This window comes from Carassius carassius, chromosome 19 (genome assembly GCF_963082965.1).
Source record: "Carassius carassius chromosome 19, fCarCar2.1, whole genome shotgun sequence".
Taxonomy (NCBI): Eukaryota; Metazoa; Chordata; class Actinopteri; order Cypriniformes; family Cyprinidae; genus Carassius; species Carassius carassius.
In genome coordinates this window covers 2,268,357-2,287,888 of record NC_081773.1, presented here as the reverse complement: position 1 = coordinate 2,287,888, position 19,532 = coordinate 2,268,357, and the positions used below count along the sequence as shown (strand labels likewise).

Genomic DNA, 19,532 nt, shown 5'->3' with positions numbered 1-19,532 from the left:
TTATGGTCATTGTTTTTTTAAATTACATTAAATGAATTATATAAATGATAAATGTATTCATTTGAATACCATTAAAATAAACCATATTTTTTAAATGTGCATTGACAATCATTATAGTGATTTATTATAACATATGACCCTATAACAAAATCAGTTTAAAAATGCAGATATCATAAAATAAATAACAATGTAAATATTGAGAAAATTGCTTTTAAAGTTATCCAAATTAAGTTCTAAGCAATGCATATTACTAATCAAAAATTAAGTTTTTATATATTTACAGTAGGAAATTCACAAAATATCTTAATTGAACATGATCTTTACTTAAAATCCTAATGATTTTTGACATAAAAGAAGAATTTATAATTTTGACCCATACAATGTATTTTTGGCTATTGCTACAAATATACTCCAGACTTAAGACTGCTTTTGTGCTCTGCAGTCAGTTAATATAATATAATATAATATAATATAATATAATATAATATAATATAATATAATATAATATAATATAATATAATATAATATAATATAATATAATATAATATAATATAATATAATATAATATAATATTCTGAGCATGTTATGAGAGTTTTTTGGACCTGCTAACTAAAGAAAATTTGTTCTTAATCTTAAACTATAGCAAATCAACTGAGACAAATTAAAAAGGACAATACATAATTCTGAATGAAAAAAAGACATTGACATGTCTGTACCGTGTCATCTTATGACAGTTTTATTGACACACAGAGGTATAAAGTTTGCAGACAAGCCAGCAATAGGCTTTTGACATGTGCTCATCCTTTCTCATTTCACCATTTAGGTTTTTTTTTCCTTCATGCTTAAGATGAAATAAATATCCTGATAAAATGTACATCCAGTTCAAAACTTCAATAAATCATAATTTACAAATGAAAAAACACCATTCAAAATTTTGGAGTTGGTGATATATTTTTTAAATGTTTTTGAAAGAAGTTTCTTATGCTTACCAAGGCTGCATTTATTTATTTGTTTACTTACTTATTCATTAATTCACACAATCCGTCTATTATTATAATAAATTTAAAAAAAAATATATATATATATAGTTTATTAGGGAGACTGTGATATATTTTTAGAATTGTTAGATTTTTTTATTTGGAATTTTTGTAACATTATAAAAGTCTTGACTGTCAATTTTCATAAATGTAATGCATCCTTGCTAAGTATTAATTTATTTAAAAAAAAAATATATAAATAAAATCTTACTAACCCCAAATTTCTAAAGTGTATTTTAAGGTGCGCAAACTCAATAAACCCTTTGAGAATGTCCTTCAAATGATAAAAAAAAGTCTGTAAAAGCTCTGACAGGACAAACAGTTTGAAGCTCCGAAACACCTCGTGAGGTGTCCAGCTGTTACAGACACGATCTGAAAGCAAGGGGAACGTCTGATCCATAGCAGAATATAAGAAAGGTCACAAACAGAGGCCTGCACATCCACAGCCGTTCACTGAAACGAAGCCAGGCGTTCACACAAGCAGCCAAAGAAAGGAAAGCCCCTGTGTGAGCACGCACTGCAGCGGAGGAAGGCTTCTGTTCATATACAGCTCTAGCTTATTGACTGGCAGAGGTGAAGCAGCACTGATCAGGTCCTCCGCGGCTCCAGTCTGTGGGACAGCTGGGACAGGGTACGCTGGTTATCAATCACACTGATGTGACGCACGTAGCTCCGCACGTCCGGATGGCTTTTACCAGTCGCCTGCGGTGCTTCCTGACCTGCAGGGATGAAAGAGAGAGAAATACTGAATCAGAGGAACTCAAACATGAGTCAGATGTGTAGTTTGTGTTGGTGTCTTACTGAATGGCTGACTCCGGCAGTATCTCATGATTCGGACTGTGTTTGCAATCATTCTCTGGAAAACACACAAGAAATATTAAACAAGTCCCAATTAAAACAGTCTCAGAGATGGTGAAATAGGTCCCTTGCAAACTCACCATTTTCTCAAAGTTCACCAATCTGTCAGTAAACGTCTTGTTGCCCTCATGTGTGAAAGTCATGTCTGAAAGCGCAGAAGTGGACGTTAGACATTTAAGTGAAGCTAAAATCTGTATTTTTGTGTCATGAAACGGTTCTTCACAACATCTTGTGGTTTCCATTAAATGAGAATTTTGAATTCATCAGATTATTGGACTCACTGTAGCTTGTTATTAGTTTCTCATTGATTTGATTGTGCACATACTGCATGAATTATGTGTGAATAAATATCCAAATGTACACAATAGTAAAAGTATGAGTTGCATTTAATTTACTGTGGCTAATTTTGTTATATAGTATATTTATTAATAACATAATTATTGTTATGTTGAGGATGATTCTCATTGTCTTAAACTGACAAATAAATTAAATAGATGCATTATTTGTTATATATAATATTTTACTATATTATATATATACATATATATATATATATATATATATTTTTTTTTTTTATAATTATTAAAATTAACATTTTAATTTTTTTTTTTAAATCTAAAAAAATCATTATATTATTATTTTATAATAAATTTAGATTTTGACCATAACTTTTTAACCATTAATTCATAAAACTTGTTTTTTATTAATTAATTAATTTATGAATTAAAATGTGGAGAATGCTACTAACAAGACCATATACAGTAGATGGGTTAAAATTAATAAATGTAAAAAAAAAAAATTAATTATTAATTAAAATATAGTAAAAAATGTGGGGAATACTACTAATAAAGAATATTTAGGTATGCCAAATGTTGTTTTAATTAATTAGACATTTTTTGTAGACAAATATATATAGTGATCTGTATGAATTTCTTCAGGAAACGTAAAATACACAGCAGTTCCTTGACTTTCATCTGTTATATTTTATAGTTTTTTTTAACTTTATTATTATTCAAAAATATATTAAATGCTACTAATAAATTGTGTGTGTGTGTGATTTCAGAGCAGCGCTCACCTTTAATTAATAAAGGCATGAAGGGAATGATAGGCGGTTCTAACTTGGCCACTGTAAGTCGATACGCTCGGTGATTTCGGGAGGGATCCTGCAATGAGAAAAATAACAGATCTCTAAAATCCTCTTTAAGTAGCTTTCATGTTCAGGTCACTAGCAGCTGAACTCACCATCAGGTTTTCAAACTCTCCGTAAAACTTCTTGAACTTGCTGGGCAGTTTCTGTGAAGAATCAGTGTTAAACATGGTCATGTCAGTGTCTGTTCTGTGTGTGTGTGTGTGTGTGTGTGTGTGTGTGTGTGTGTGTGTGAATACTCACCTCCCATGTCTGACTGAGGCGACAGACCGCAGGGTTTCCCAGGCCCATGATAATGGCAAAGAATGAGTTCAAATTCTTAAACTCTTTACAGCTTAAAAAGAGCAAAAACCCACATGATTTAGAGAAGAACAGCTCAATTAATTTCAATTCATGAAAATGAGACACCTAAGTACAGTGTGTTGCTTTATAACACATTTAAGTACACTTTTAAAAAATGCACTTTGTAATAATGTTAAATTAAAAGATTTACTTAAGTCCATTTTAAATTATTAAGTTTTAATAATCTTTTGTCATTTATGACAGCAGTGATCTTTTTTTGATATGTTGACTAACTTACTAAAACACGTGAAGTACTGGATACTTATAATTTACAGTATTACATTTAAAGCTAAAATATTTTAAATGTACTAAATTGCTACTTCGTAATTACAAATACATTTTGATATAGTTTACCGTAAATGCTTGTGTGTACATTTAGTAGTACACTTTAACCATTTAAAAGACAATAGAGCTAATTATAAAAATACATGTAAAGATGTATTTCAGTCCTACTTAAGTGGGTTGGAAAACACCCTTACTGCATTTAATTTGAATTTCAACAAATGATACATTATGGTAACACTTTATTTCAAGGTGTCCTTGTTACACGTTACATTTACTTACTATTATAATAACAATTAATTATGCATAACTACATGCAAGTAACCCTTAGCCAAACCCTAATCCTAAATACATGTAGTTCATTAATATTACTCAATACTTAAATGTATAATTACACTGTAACAAGGACACCTTATAATAAAGTGTAACCTATATTTTCATTTAATTGTAATTAAATGTAATTAAGCATCCAGAAACATTACATTTAGTTTGCACTCACAATAAGTATATTATTTTATCACATGTTTATGAGTGAAGACTCACTGCGCGGCGATCTTGATGAACTTCTTGAGCAGTTGGACACGTTTGCTGAGCGTGGGACACAAACAAACCTCTGTGACCACCCACAGCTGAACCTCATTAAAGCGCCGCAGGAACAGATCCAGATTAGCCGTGGTCTTCTTGAAGTGCTGACGGCCAAACGTGTGGTAGATCAGCTCATGCTAAAACACAATTACACAGACACTTACTAGAACTCTTCTGGAAATGGTGATGAATACATTACAATATAAATGTACAGAAAGAATGATAAAGATTCTTTTAGAACTCTAGAGCAGTGGTTTTCAACCTGTGGTCCACGGCATTGCAGGTGGGCCGCCAATTACTATTAAAAGAAATAATATTGTTAATATATGTAAAAATATCTAAGTCATAACATAACATCATTTCATATATATAATTAAATAACAAAAAATAAATATTAAACTGTTTCTATGCTTCCACTATTCGAGCTCGCTGATTGGTTTAAGAATAAACCACCAATTTATCTTAGATATTTTTGCTGCATACTCTACAGAACAACATATTCAAACATGCATAAATGGCTGTTGTGTTTCCTCCTGACTGCTTGCTTCGGTGACTGTCTACCCGCTGTCGAGCTCTGCCTGGATCTGGTTTTCCCGTTTTGCTGAGCGCTGCCAGCCAGAGTTATTTTCTGTTCATTTCCAGTCCATTCTAGGGCTGTGCGATTAATAGAAATCGTCATAAAATCACGATTTGAGCGTGCGCGATTTCTAAATCGCTTTATAGCACGAATTTCCGCGGCCCTGACCTCCCGCAGTATGCTATCCGATCCAATCAGAATGCATTGTGCCTAGCGCGAGAACAGAACAGACTGGGCATATGCCTGTAACTCCAGGTTCACACATTGTCTGTGATGCGCCATTTTTCCGAGCCCATGTTAACGGATCAGAGTGTTCACACTGCACGCGGTAAAAGGCTAGAAATAAAAACGTGCGAAAATAATTAATATCTAACACATGAGCATAGAGAGAGTTGTGATCGCACTGGACGCAGTTTAAGTGAGAGGAAACACGTTTTAAGTGCGCACACTCTCTCCGCGCAGAGCAGCGTGTATCTGAGCAAGTACGTCTGGTTTTGTGACAGGCGCAAAGGAAAACTGCGTGCGAACAGAGAGATTCGCGCTCGTGCATTATTTCTCGCTGCTGACCGCATACAAATGCTGTATACACACTGCAAACACCTGAGGCACCGCTACAATTAACGAGCTCTATGAACAATGCATGGCACAAAAGAAAAAAAAAGTCCCTGGTCACGGGATTTTTATTTTTTTTGCCATAAGTCTATACATTTTGTTACATCTTTACTACAGTGATAATTTTGACTTATGTCTGTTCTAGAGACGTTACAATTTTTTGATAAAGCTGTAATTGGTTTTCTTTTGGAAATATGTTTCAAATTAATCCTGAATGCATTTATGACTGTAAAAGCATATCGGTGTGTGTCACAATCGCAAAACTGATCAAAGAAATCGCGATAGGTTTTTTTTTTGTTTTTGTTTTTTGTTTTTTTTTGTCCATATCGCAAAGCCCTAGTTCATTCAATAAATACAGTTAACAATCTAGCTTCTGAGTACTTAGTTATTAACCCAACAATAGCGGGGTCAGTTAATTTTTTGAAGTGGGCCGCGCAAACATATGTGTGTGGTACCATAGGAGAGGAAGAATTGTACAAACTTGTTAAATCGTCTAAACCAACAACATGTATGTTAGACCCTATACCATCTAAGCTCCTAAAAGAGGTGCTTCCAGAAGTCATAGATCCTCTTCTGACTATTATTAATTCCTCATTGTCATTAGGACATGTCCCCAAAACCTTCAAACTGGCTGTTATTAAGCCTCTCATCAAAAAACCACAACTTGACCCCAAAGAACTAGTTAATTATAGACCAATCTCGAATCTCCCTTTTCTGTCCAAGATACTAGAAAAGGTGGTATCCTCACAATTATATTCCTTCTTAGAGAAAAATGGTATATGTGAGGATTTCCAGTCAGGATTTAGACCGTATCATAGTACTGAGACTGCTCTCCTTAGAGTTACAAATGATCTGCTCTTATCATCTGATCGTGGGTGTATCTCTCTATTAGTTTTATTGGATCTTAGTGCTGCGTTTGACACAATTGACCACAACATTCTTTTGCATAGACTTGAATACTTTGTTGGCATCAGTGGAAGTGCATTAGCATGGTTTAAATCGTACTTATATGACCGCCATCAGTTCGTAGCAGTGAATGAAGATGTATCCTATCGATCACAAGTGCAGTATGGAGTACCTCAAGGCTCAGTACTAGGGCCGCTACTCTTCACGCTTTATATGTTACCCTTGGGAGATATCATCAGGAAACATGGTGTTAGCTCTCACTGTTATGCTGATGATACTCAGCTCTATATTTCTTCGCGGCCCGGTGAAACACACCAATTTGAAAAACTAATGGATTGCATAGTCGATATAAAAAACTGGATGACGAGTAATTTCTTACTGCTAAATTCTGAAAAAACAGAGGTGTTAATTATAGGACCTAAAAACTCTGCTTGTAATAACCTAGAACACTGTCTAAGACTTGATGGTTGCTCTGTCAATTCTTCGTCATCAGTTAGGAACCTAGGTGTGCTACTTGATCGCAATCTTTCCTTAGAAAGCCACGTTTCTAGCATTTGTAAAACTGCATTTTTCCATCTCAAAAATATATCTAAATTACAGCCTATGCTCTCAATGTCAAATGCAGAAATGTTAATCCATGCATTTATGACCTCAAGGTTAGATTATTGTAATGCTTTATTGGGTGGTTGTTCTGCACGCTTAGTAAACAAACTACAGCTAGTCCAAAATGCAGCAGCAAGAGTTCTTACTAGAACCAGGAAGTATGACCGTATTAGCCCGGTCCTGTCAACACTGCACTGGCTCCCTATCCAGCATCGCATAGATTTTAAAATATTGCTTATTACATATAAAACCCTGAATGGTTTAGCACCTCAGTATTTGAATGAGCTCCTTTTACATTATAATCCTCTACGTCCGCTAAGTTCTCAAAACTCAGGCAATTTGATAATACCTAGAATATCAAAATCAACTGCAGGCAGCAGATCCTTTTCCTATTTGGCGCCTAAACTCTGGAATAACCTACCTAACATTGTTCGGGAGGCAGACACACTCTTGCAGTTTAAATCTAGATTAAAGACCCATCTCTTTAACCTGGCATACACATAACATACTAATATGCTTTTATTATCCAAATCCGTTAAAGGATTTTTAGGCTGCATTAATTAGGTAAACCGGAACTGGAAAAACTTCCCATAACACCCTATGTACTTGCTACATCATTAGAAGAATGGCATCTACGCTAATATTTGTCTGTTTCTCTCTTGTTCCGAGGTCACCGTAGCCACCAGATCCAGTCTGTATCCAGATCAGAGGGTCACTGCAGTCACCCGGATCCAGTACGTATCCAGACCAGATGGTGGATCAGCACCTAGAAAGGACCTCTACATCCCTGAAAGACAGCGGAGACCAGGACAACTAGAACCCCAGATACAGATCCCCTGTAAAGACCTTGTCTCAGAGGAGCACCAGGACAAGACCACAGGAAACAGATGATTCTTCTGCACAATCTGAATTTGCTGCAGCCTGGAATTGAACTACTGGTTTCGTCTGGTCAGAGGAGAACTGGCCCCCCAACTGAGCCTGGTTTCTCCCAAGGTTTTTTTCTCCATTCTGTCACCGATGGAGTTTCGGTTCCTTGCCGCTGTCGCCTCTGGCTTGCTTAGTTGGGGACACTTCATCTATAGCGATATCGTTGACTTGATTGCAAATAAATGCACAGACACTATTTAACTGAACAGAGATGACATCACTGAATCCAATGATGAACTGCCTTTAACTATCATTTTTGCATTATTGACACTGTTTTCCTAATGAATGTTGTTCAGTTGCTTTGACGCAATGTATTTTGTTTAAAGCGCTATATAAATAAAGGTGACTTTGACTTTGTGGTTGTGTAGGCCACGAGTTGAAAAAGGTTGGGAACCACTGCTCTAGAGAAAAAGAAAACTGAGGCATATTGAAAGTTGAAATGCTGCAAAAAGAATATATAAGTGTGATTTGAATTGAATATTTCCATACAATTTAAATCGAGTGAAACAGCAATGAATTAAAAATTGCACAGTATATTGCAATGAAATGAAACCATATTATAGTTTAGTTTATATTAAATTAAATCAGCTGAAATTTTAACCCACTTAAGTAGGACTTTTTTGAATATGTGATTTCATAATCACTTCTATTATCTTATATATGAAATATGGTTAAAGTACTGCTGAATGCACTGCCAAATATTTATAGTAAACTAAAATATACTATGTTGTCACTTTAATTAAAACTGGTTTGTCATGTATATTTAAATATATTTGTAATGATGAACTTGCAATTAAGTAAATTCATTACTTTAAATGTAATACTGAATAACACACTACAGTTAAAATTAGAAACTATCATTTAAAATGTGTTTAAAGGTAAAACTTTTAATTTGAGATTATTACAAAGAGGACTTTTTATATTATATTACAAATTGTGCTTCTTGGAAGTGTACTCTCTTGGAAGTACACTTATTTTATTAATATTATAAGATCTGCAAGTACAGTTTTTAAATATTTGATTTGTATATTTTACAAGCACACTACAAGTACACATTCAAAAAAATAATGCTCACTTATTTTTCACAAGGGTATATAGTTGTGCTCATAAGTTTACAAACCCCTTGAAGAATATGCAATATGTTAATCATTTAAACAAAAAAAGTGCAATCATGAAAATTGCATGTTATTTTTATTTAGTACAGTCCTGAATAAGCTATTTCACATAAAATATGTTTATATATATTCTCCAAAAGAAAAATTTATAACTGAATTTATACCCTTGAATCTTAATACTTTGTGTCGTGTCTTGGATGATCTTGGATTTTCTGTTTTGTGATGGTTGTTCATGAGTCCTGCATTGCATTGCCAATTCTTTGGTTTTCAGCATCTTCTGCATATTTTAACCCTTTCCAACAGTAACTTTATGATTTTGAGATCCATCTTTTAACACTGAGGAAAACTGAGGGACTCATTTGCAACTATTGCCCCGTTTCCACCGCAGGAACTTTACCCAGGAACTAGGGACTTTGGGCTGGTACTCGGTGTGTTTCCACCGCAGGAACCAGGAACTAAATAAAGTTCCGGGTAAAAAAATGCCCCTCAGAAAGTCCCTGCTGGCGAGGTGGTACTTTTTCAAAGTTCTGTAACTTTCGGGGGCGGGGCTTGGGCGCTAAACATCCTGATTGGTTGAGTTCACGCAGCATTGGTTGAGTTCAACCACCATTTATTCGGATCATTTTCAAAATATTACTGTTAATGTGTCATGAAATGTAATTTTAAAAGTATTTCAGGCGAGAATGTAGATGTTTAAAACTCAAATCTGTGGTTTATTTATAAAGACAGCGCCTATTTAAAAATGTGTTTCGCCGATCTCAGAGACGATGAGTTCCACTCGATCAGCGAGAGCTCAGTGATCATCTATCCGCCGAGAAGCAGCCTTTCCTCGGCTAGACCTTCTGATGTGTGCCGCTGGCTTTGATGTCTCTTTAGTGGTTAAACATAAAATATAATTCAGCTGCGGGGTAAATCTAACAGGTTATCTTTGGTCTGTATTCAGTTTATCTATAAGTAATATAATATAAAAATAATGAAAATAAAAAAGGCAAATTTATATAATATTTCGTTTCATTGTAATGGCTGTATATATGCACATATCCCTGAACTACGTACATTTCTGCAGCTGTTATTATGTTTAAATGAAAACGAAAGGAGGCAGTGGTATTTGATATATTATTTCGTTTTATTGTAAATGTACAGTGAGGAAAATTGCAGTAGCCAAGGCGAGCTGACTGATGTTATCAAGTACGCTGCTGTTTGCAGATTTACCAGATTTGCGTCGTTGCGGACATCACACTCCCGAGACGAATGCGCAAAGTCTGAACTACCGAGGATGCACGTCCAAAATCAGCGTACTATAGTATTGAGAAACGCGCGCAGACCTAATTCACCAGTCTATTTTCCTAATCTTACCGGTACTTTACACCACGGTGGAAACGCAGAAAGCAGCAGGTCTGGGGGGAAAATAGTTCCTGGTGCAAATGTTCCGGGTAATTTCGGTGGAAACGCGGCATATTACAGAAGGTTCTAATGCTCACTGATGCTCCAAGAAAAAAAAAAACACACATTAAGAGCCAGGGGTTGAAAACTTTTGAACAGAATTGAGAGAATGGAGATGCCTTATAATCATATCATATCATTCAGCACTGCCCTTCAGAGGCTACAGAAGATAGTTCCATGTTTCCCAGAAGACAAAATAAGTTACATTTACATTGATCTTCAAATTCCAAAAGTTTCCCCCCGCCGGCTGCATGGTTTTCAACAGTGAGAGTTTGAACCTTCTGTAATAGTTGCATATGAGTCCCTCAGTTGTCCTCATTGTGAAAATATGGATCTCAAAATCATACAGTCACTGTTGGAAAGGGTACAAATATGCAGTAGATGCTGGAAAACCAAAGAATGCGCAGGAAATAGAGGATTTTTCTGAAGAACAGCAGGAAGTTTAACTGTTCAGCACCAACGCAGGACTCATGAACAACCATCACAAAACAGAAAAACAGTTGTGGATGTGAAACGACACACAGTATTGAGATTCAAGGGTATGTCAACTTTTGAACAGGGTCATTTTTATAAATTCCGTTATTATTTTTTCTTATGGAGTATAAATAAACATCTATTATGTGAAATAGTAATAGTAATAAAAATAACATGCAATTTCCGTGAGCTCTCTTATTTTGTTCAAACGATTAACATATTTACATATTCTGCAAGGGGTATGTAAACTTATGAGCACAACTGTATGAGCACTGATCATGTTTATATGTAAGAAAATGAAAAGTTGAAATGAAATTTGTTCATCATTCAAATGATGAACAAATGGGAAGTCGTGGCCTGATGGTTAGAGAGTTGGACTCCCAATCGAAAGGTTGTGAGTTTGAGTCTCGGGCCGGCAGGAATTGTAGGTGGGGGGAGTGCATGTACAGTTCTCTCTCCACCTTCAATACCACGACTTAGGTGCCCTTGAGCAAGGCACCGAACCCCCAACTGCTCCCCGGGCGCCGCAGCATATATGGCTGCCCACTGCTCCGGGTGTGTGTTCACAGTGTGTGTGTGTGTTCACTGCTCTGTGTGTGTGCACTTCGGATGGGTTAAATGCAGAGCACAAATTCTGAGTATGGGTCACCATACTTGGCTGAAAGTCACGTCACTTTCAAATCTATTACGTCTTTGCAGACTCGGATTAAACGGCTTTATTCATTTGGATTACTTTTACACCACATGAGGGTGCATAAACAATGACAGGATTTTCATTTTGGGGTGAAAAGGTCATTTTAAAACGTGTCAAAAATGTTTGTACCTCATGTACACAGCCGAAGAGCTCCCAGTCGTAGAGAGTCATCTGATGAGCCAGATCTTTTGAGCTCATGAGCTCAAAGGTGGACATGGATCCTGCAGACGGCCCTTCTTGCTCGGGCAGCGGAGTCTGCATGAACGAGTCGATCGATTCATCAGTTTATCAGCTAGTCAGTAAGCTAATGTACGTTTGATCCTGTGTGTTTACAGCTGGTGTGTGTTATAAATGCGGTCTCTGGGGGCTCTTACACACCAAAGAGTCGATCTGGTCCCTTGGGCTGACAAACAGACGACCATTAATGCTCAGTGATGAGAAGATGGACACATCTGATGGCTTTAGAAGCTCTTTATCTGAGAAACACAAACACACAGTCATCAGTCATTCTGCTTTTAAAGATGTCAGTAATCAGCTGCTTCTCAAATGATTAAACTGTGAAGTTACTTATTAAAAATAACTATGCTAAGTATTTAAATATTTAAATACGTTAAAAGGAATAGTTCACCCAAAAATGAAAATTTGCTGAAAATTTAAGATGTAGATTAATTTGCATCTTCATGGGAACATATTTGTAGAAATGTAGCATTGCATCACTTGTTCACCAATGGATGCTCTGCAGTGAATGGGTGCCGTCAGATTGATAGTCCAAACAGTGGATAAAAACATCACAATAATCCACAAGTAATCCACTCCACTCCAGTCCATCAGTTAATGTCTTGTAAAACAAAAAGTTGATACTTTAAAATATGAATCCTGTATTTATAATATTGCTTTCTCTGGTGAAAACGTCTCATCTGAATCAGGAGAGAAATATGCAAAGATCAAGCACAGATTACAAAGCAAACAGTCCAAAACATATAAATCTGTTGATTTTGATGTGAGGTCAAACAGGGGGTGTACATTTTCACTGAGGAAGTGTTAATATAGATTATGTATGGGTATTTTGGACAGAAGTGACAGAAGTGAAGAAGTAAAGTTAAAACGGTGATGAATTGGTTTCTTACACACAAGCAGCATTTACACAATGTTAACTGATGGACTAGAGTGGTGTGGATTGCTTGTGGATAATTGTGATGTTTTTATCAGCTCTTTGGACTCTTATTCTGACGGCACCCATTCACTGCAGAGGACACACTGGTGAGCAAGTGATGTGATTTTCCAATTTCTTCAAATCTAAGGAAAAGATTAATCTACATCTTGGATGCTGTAAGGATGAATACATAAAAATAAAAATAAAAATTACAAATTATATCTTGTTAGCTCCACTTGCATATTCTTCCAAAAATGCACAAATCTAATATTTACTATTAGTTTATGAGACCTAATGTGTTTACAAAAGAACAAAAACTAAGATATCCAACCAACAGCCTCTTACATCAGCTTTTATTGAATGTTGTTGCAGAAAATCCCAGAAACGTCCAGAATCAGAATCACACTTTTAACTTCTTTTTAAACAGCAAACCCTTTTAAAACAGGATTGCACTTAACTGTTTTTCAATGCATTTTTACAATTTAGTATACTTAAACCAGTCAACAGAATTGCATATAAAATGTAATAAAGTCTTAATTAAATGGGTTAAAAAATGCAAAGTTCAGCAAAATGCTACAGTACAATACAATGCCACAGCAAGACGGAGCCAGAGGTCAAAGAGATAAGAGTCAGTCCAATAGCACACTCTGCAAACATGGAATTAATCACCCTACAATTAATCAAACGCCAATGAAAACAGAGGAAATGGCTGTCAATACGATGATAAGAATGGAAAAATAGCTTGTGTGTGTGTGTTTGTGTGTGAGAGTGTGTGTGTGTGAGTGCGTGTTTGTGTGTGTGTGTGTGTGTGTGTGTGTGTGTGTGTGTGTGTGTGTGTGTGTGTGTGTGTGTGTGTGCGTGTGTGTGTGTGTGTGTGTCTGTGTGTGAGTGCGTGTGTGTGTTTTCACCTCCGGCTGAGTTGAGGTGGATGAGCAGAAGATCATCTCCTGACCCCAGTTTATCAGTAACTGCAGTGATGACCTCTCTGACAGATGCAGCTACAGGCACTCGGATAGTGGAGTAGGTATGATCACTGCAGTACACTTTAAAGAGGACTTCAACACAACACACATACATTTGAAAAGAACATTAACATTAAACATTAATAATCAGTTGTTTTTAATCACAGAACATTATTAACTTCAATTAAAGATACACATCATTGATTCACATCTATTCTTTGTCCCAAATTCTTAACCTCTTTTGAACTTCCTTTTTGTGACTCTTCCTGTCTATCTATCACATACGTGAAATTAGTCACAGGAGAGACTAGTGTTCAGTCAGTCACAACAGAGAGCAGATACAGACTCACTCTCGTCTGTGCTTTTGATTGGCTGTTTCTTCTGCAGTCTGTCATTCCCCGTGCTGAACTGACGCAGCAGGACTTTGTGCTGAAATGAGGGAGAAAGACTATCACATGACACTTATTCAGCACTAAATAGAATACTACAGAAACTTTGATTGTTTTTATTTCCCCCTCACCTTTTTCTGAGAGGGACGACCATCATCACAGCTGTGAATAAATGTTATGAGTGTTATGATTATGATTAAGTAAAAGGTTTCTCTTAACATTATCAGTCCGATTAAAAAAAAAACTGCTGTAGTATAAATTGGCACATTCCTGAGACCTCTACATTATCAATATGATCACAGTTTTTTACAATAAAAGACGAAAGATGGACTGAAGCAACTTATGTTTACTTGATTATCCATACATGATTATTTATAATAATCGAGTTAAAATGTGAGTACTAAATAAGATACATCAGGCTTTTTAAGGATCATTTAATTATTCATCCCCCAATCCTCATTGTATTGCTTTACATTATATGTTTTAACTGTCAAGCATATTTTCTACACATTTTTATTAGACTTTTTGTACATTTTCCATGAATTGTGCATGTGAATCTTGACTTTCACTAAAGAAGAGAATATAGAAAAAAAATGTAATCCACAGTGTAGCTTGTTGAACAATTCCTGAAACCTGGTATTACGAGTACTTCCTGTGTCTATTTGCCTCTTTAAGATGAATGTACTGTATCCCCCATTTTGAAAGTCACTTTGGATTAAAGCATCTGCTAAATGAATAAATGAAAATGTACAGTTAATACATACAGTACATGCATGTGTCTGTCAGAGAGTCACAGTCACCTCAGTCAACACAATCAAACAGTTATCAACATCAACGTTTACAAGATCACAATCACCTCCTTTCTAATTCCCTGCACCTGCCGCAGCTCATTAAATCTCCATATATCAGTGCTCACGACTCTCATGCACATTGCCCAGTCTACCGTTCACAACCTTGAACCTAGCTGAACTTTCTATTGACCTACCTGTGTGTTTCCTTACCTCAGACGTCCCAGTTTCTCCACCGCTCCGATTCTCCACTGCTCCACGTGATGTCTGCACGAAAGCAAAGAACTGTTACTGCAAGCTAAGCCTTCAGAACCTTCTCTTCATGCTTCACTCACCTCTTGTCATCACCTGGCTCACTCCATAGTCTCCTCAATAAAAAAAACATTGTTTGAGAGAAACTCCACCTCTGTCTCATAACATGTGTTCATGACAGAAGACTGGACTAGGACTGTAACGCATGTCATGGAGCCCCTGTCTCTCACGAAGGGCAGACATGCTGATCAATAACCTCCGTACGACCCTCATCATGACACCAGCCCCCACACCTGCCTCTGTATGTCTGCCTCTGTATGTCCCATGGCCATCCCTGCTTCCTACATGGGTATCGTAGCTGGGTGTGGCAGCTTTCTGCTCCAAGTCTCTCTCTTCATCAAGATGCAGCCACAGAATTATACCACAGAGCGATCAAAGGTAGCATTTCTCATCTCCCTATTAAGCGGTAAAGAATTGCTGTGGGCAAGAGTTATCTGGAATGCCCAAAGTGTCATTATTAATTTCTTTGAAGCTTTCTCCAACCATTTCAAGAAGGTATTTGGTGTTGCTGCTTGTACGTTGTCCAAACAAGACCAGCTCTTGCAATTACGTCAGGGAGAATTATCAATTGACGAGTTCCGCACTCTTGCTGCCACCAGCGGATGGAATGAGGCCGTGCTGCTGAGTGTTTTTGCCTTGGGCTCAATCCCCACCTTCGCGCACAGAGGGCAATCTACGACGACAACGTGGGACTGGAGAGCTTCATGTAGCATGCCTCCTGCATTTCGCAACACCACCCACCAGCTAGCCTCACCCGTTTCCGGCCCTCCAGTACCAGAACCCATGCAAATGGACTCCACTCGATTGTCCCGCACGGAGCACTCGCCGCCTCACCAATGGCCTGTGGCTGTACTGTGCCTCTCCAGATCACTTCATCACACTTGCCCCATGAGACGCCCAGCGATGAGTATGATTCAACTAGAGCCAGATATTTCCACAATGTCCCTTCTTCCAGTGCAACTACTTACCCCAGAATCCTTTGTTTCAGCCTCCACCCTTGTTGACTCGGGCTCCTCTGGGAACTTCTAATCTCAAGCCCTCCTGAGACGTTTCAAGGAAAGTGCATGGCCGTAGAAGGGTTAAGTATCTAGCTACCCCTCTAAGGATGAGAGATGGGTGCCTGCAAAAGGAAACTTCTGGTACTGGAAGGACCCACAGTAAATATCATCCGGGGATACCCCTGGCTCAACCAACATTCTCCAGAAGTAAAATGGGATCCTTGTGAAATCACTCGCTGGAGCAAGACCTGTTTGCAGGACCGTCTATCCTGAGTCCCCAACAGAGATGTATAAAGTACTAGAGACCCAGACTTGAGTAAAAGTACAAGTGCTCTATCAAAAAAATGACTTGAGTAGAAGTTGAAGTGCTCTTTAAGCACCACACTTAAGTAGAAGTACTAAAGTATTCAACATTTTTTGTACTTAAGTATTGCAAGTAGTCTATTTGAAAATTTACTACTCAAGTACTGAAAGTAAAAGTACAAGTATTGTGTTATGTAGTTATTAAAGAAAGTAGTCAAAAGTTTTAACATATTGTTTTTACTATTTCAAATGATTAACCTAAAGGACAATCACAATTCCTTTGACTGTAACTTTTTGTAAACAAAAACAGATTAAAGGGTTAGTTCGCCCAATTTGCAAAATTATGTCATTAATAACTTACCCTCATGTTGTTTCAAACCCGTAAGATTTTTGGAACACAGTTTAAGATATTTTAGATTTAGTCCGAGAGCTCTCAGTCCCTCCATTGAAGCTGTGTGTACGGTCTACTGTCCATGTCCAGAAAGGTAAGAAAAACATTATCAAAGTAGTCCATGTGACATCAGAGGGTCAGTTAGAATTTTTTGAAGCATCGAAAATACATTTTGGTCCGAAAAAAGCAAAAACTACGACTTTATTCAGCACTGTCTTCTCTTCCGTGTCTGTTGTGAGAGAGTTCAAAACAAAGCAGTTTGTGATATCCGGTTCGCGAACGAATCATTTGATGTAACCGGATCTTCTTGAACCAGTTCACCAAATCGAACTGAATCGTTTTAAACGGTTCTCCAATACGCATTAATCCACAAATGACTTAAGCTGTTAACTTTTTTAATGTGGCTGACACTCCCTCTGAGTTCAAACAAACCAATATCCCGGAGTAATTCATTTACTCAAACAGTACACTGACTGAACTGATGTGAAGAGAGAACTGAAGATGAACACCGAGCCGAGCCAGATAACGAACAACAGACTGACTCGTTCACGAGTCAAGAACACTGATCTATATATATAACTTACTGTATATTATAGATCAGTGGTCAAGAACTGTTTCTGTCAGATGTGTCCGATTCGAGAACCGAGGAGCTGATGATACTGCGCATGTGTGATTCAGAGTGAAAGCAAACCGACACACAGAGTGTCTGAACCGAACTGATTCTTTTGGTGATTGATTCTGAACTGATTCTGTTCTAATTTTATGAGCCCAGGTAATAGTAATGGGATTTATGGCTCTTTGAGGGGATCCGATCTTCGTGATCCATCCTTTCAAAGAGCTGTTCAAAAGAACGGCTCTTTTGGCTCTTTTTAAATATTTAGTCAGTTTTAAGAAGCCAGCTTGGGGGCATCTCAGTTTATCCTGGAAATAATCACTGGGAGGAATGATGAGGTGAGATTTGTAGTCAAATCATTAAAACTCAGATATCACACACCAATATCTGAGTTTTAATTATTCTGAAATATTGATTATTACCTCGTTTGTCATGTGTGGACTATATTCCATAGGGTTGCACAAATCCCTCTGCTTAGACAGTGACGTCACTATTTTGGATTTACCTTTAGTACAAAGTGTGTGTGTAAAGCTACGTTGACTTATGTTATTCATACAATACCTACTCAAATAAACATCAAAAACAAAGCCGGCTGCAATGAATTTCTGTGCAAAACAGCTTTTACTACAAACACTTCCACACAAGAACATTGTTATCACACAAGAACATTTTGATAGAAAACAAAAAATATTTAAAGTAGATAAAATTAGAATAAATAAAATGGAAATGTCTACATACTACATAGCCTACTATTACTACTGTAAACTTTGCAAATAGGACATCAGCCCCTTCAAGTCAATGAACAATAACAAAGTGGGCTGCAATGAACATGCACAACTAATAACTAATATCATCACGCTATAAAGGGTTGGCCTGCGCCCCTCCCCCTATAACTTTTCTGTCTCGCGGAGGAGCTCATGTGTGGTCATCTGTGAAATACGCATAGGAAAAAAGAACGACAGAAAGAACGGCTCCCCTCCAGCCGCGACTCGGCTCCCATCGTTCATGTTTACTAGCCGTTCAAAAGAATCGGTTCGTTCGCGAACGTCACAACCCTACCAGGTAAACCGAAGGCTTGCAGTCAACGCCAATGACGCCATTACGTCGAGCGCAAAAGAACCGGTGAACTGTTTTCTTCAACTGGTTTATTGAATCGAACTGTCAGAAAGAACTACTGGTGATCCGAAAACCGATGCAACCGGTTCTTGACTCGTGAACGAGTCATTATCTGGCTCGGCTCGGTGTTCATCTCTCTCTTCACAGCAGTTCAGTCAGCACGCGCAGTCTTCTCAATCGCTTGATTCGCTCAATTATGTGCCAGCTTCATCAAACCTGCCATCTACAGTTCTGTTTGTAATGGAATGATTCGTAACATTTTTATAATTGTAACGAGTAACGATGTAGCACATAAAAAAAATATCGGAGTAAAACTCATTATTAAAGTCATCGAAAATATGTACTGAAGTAAAAGTGGAAGTAGGAGAAAAAATAATACTCTAGTAAAGTACAGATACCGCCTTTTAGTACTTAAGTACAGTAGTGAAGTAGTTCTACTTCGTTACTATACATCTCTGGTCCCCAAGCCGCTCAAGAAATCTTCACAGATTCAAGCATGTTCCACCCTCATCAAAAGCCCTGAGCCTCTAGTGAATTTTAAGATCCCATCTGACTACCAGGAGTTTCAGGATGTGTTCAGTAAGCAGACAGCCACCCGCCTTCCACCGCACCGGCAATGGGACTGTGCTATCAACCTGCTGCCTGGAGCTAAATTCCCCAAGAGTAGAGTTTACCCCCTTGTCCATCCCAGAGCACAGGGCAATGGAGAATTACATCAAGGAGGCTCTCCAGCAATGTTTCATCCACATCTCCTGCTGCCTCAAGCATCTTCTTCGTGGGCAGAAAGGATGGAGGCATATAACCTCATCAGGATACGGGTGGGCGATGAGTGGAAGACAGCATTCATCACACCCTCAGGCCACTACGAATATTGGGTCATGCCGTATGACCTATCCAGCTCGCCA

The 19,532-nt window shown here is 37.4% G+C and overlaps 1 protein-coding gene across 3 annotated transcripts in view; it reads right to left on the bottom strand.

The window, feature by feature from the left end:
- Positions 1–1,530: 1,530 nt before the first annotated feature.
- Positions 1,531–19,532, bottom strand: part of LOC132094858 (rap guanine nucleotide exchange factor 4-like) — a 94,692-nt gene continuing 76,690 nt past the window's right edge. For all 3 annotated transcript variants that reach the window (XM_059499489.1, XM_059499491.1, XM_059499490.1), the window contains 12 exons: positions 14,238–14,268; positions 14,068–14,146; positions 13,664–13,810; positions 11,981–12,078; positions 11,732–11,857; positions 4,210–4,388; positions 3,286–3,376; positions 3,138–3,188; positions 2,971–3,058; positions 1,976–2,040; positions 1,839–1,893; positions 1,531–1,756 (listed from right to left, as the gene is read on the bottom strand). In XM_059499489.1, coding sequence (XP_059355472.1) covers positions 1,626–1,756; positions 1,839–1,893; positions 1,976–2,040; positions 2,971–3,058; positions 3,138–3,188; positions 3,286–3,376; positions 4,210–4,388; positions 11,732–11,857; positions 11,981–12,078; positions 13,664–13,810; positions 14,068–14,146; positions 14,238–14,268 — 1,141 coding nt within the window. In that variant the 3' untranslated portion in view covers positions 1,531–1,625. The remainder of the gene's footprint in view (positions 1,757–1,838; positions 1,894–1,975; positions 2,041–2,970; positions 3,059–3,137; positions 3,189–3,285; positions 3,377–4,209; positions 4,389–11,731; positions 11,858–11,980; positions 12,079–13,663; positions 13,811–14,067; positions 14,147–14,237; positions 14,269–19,532) is intronic.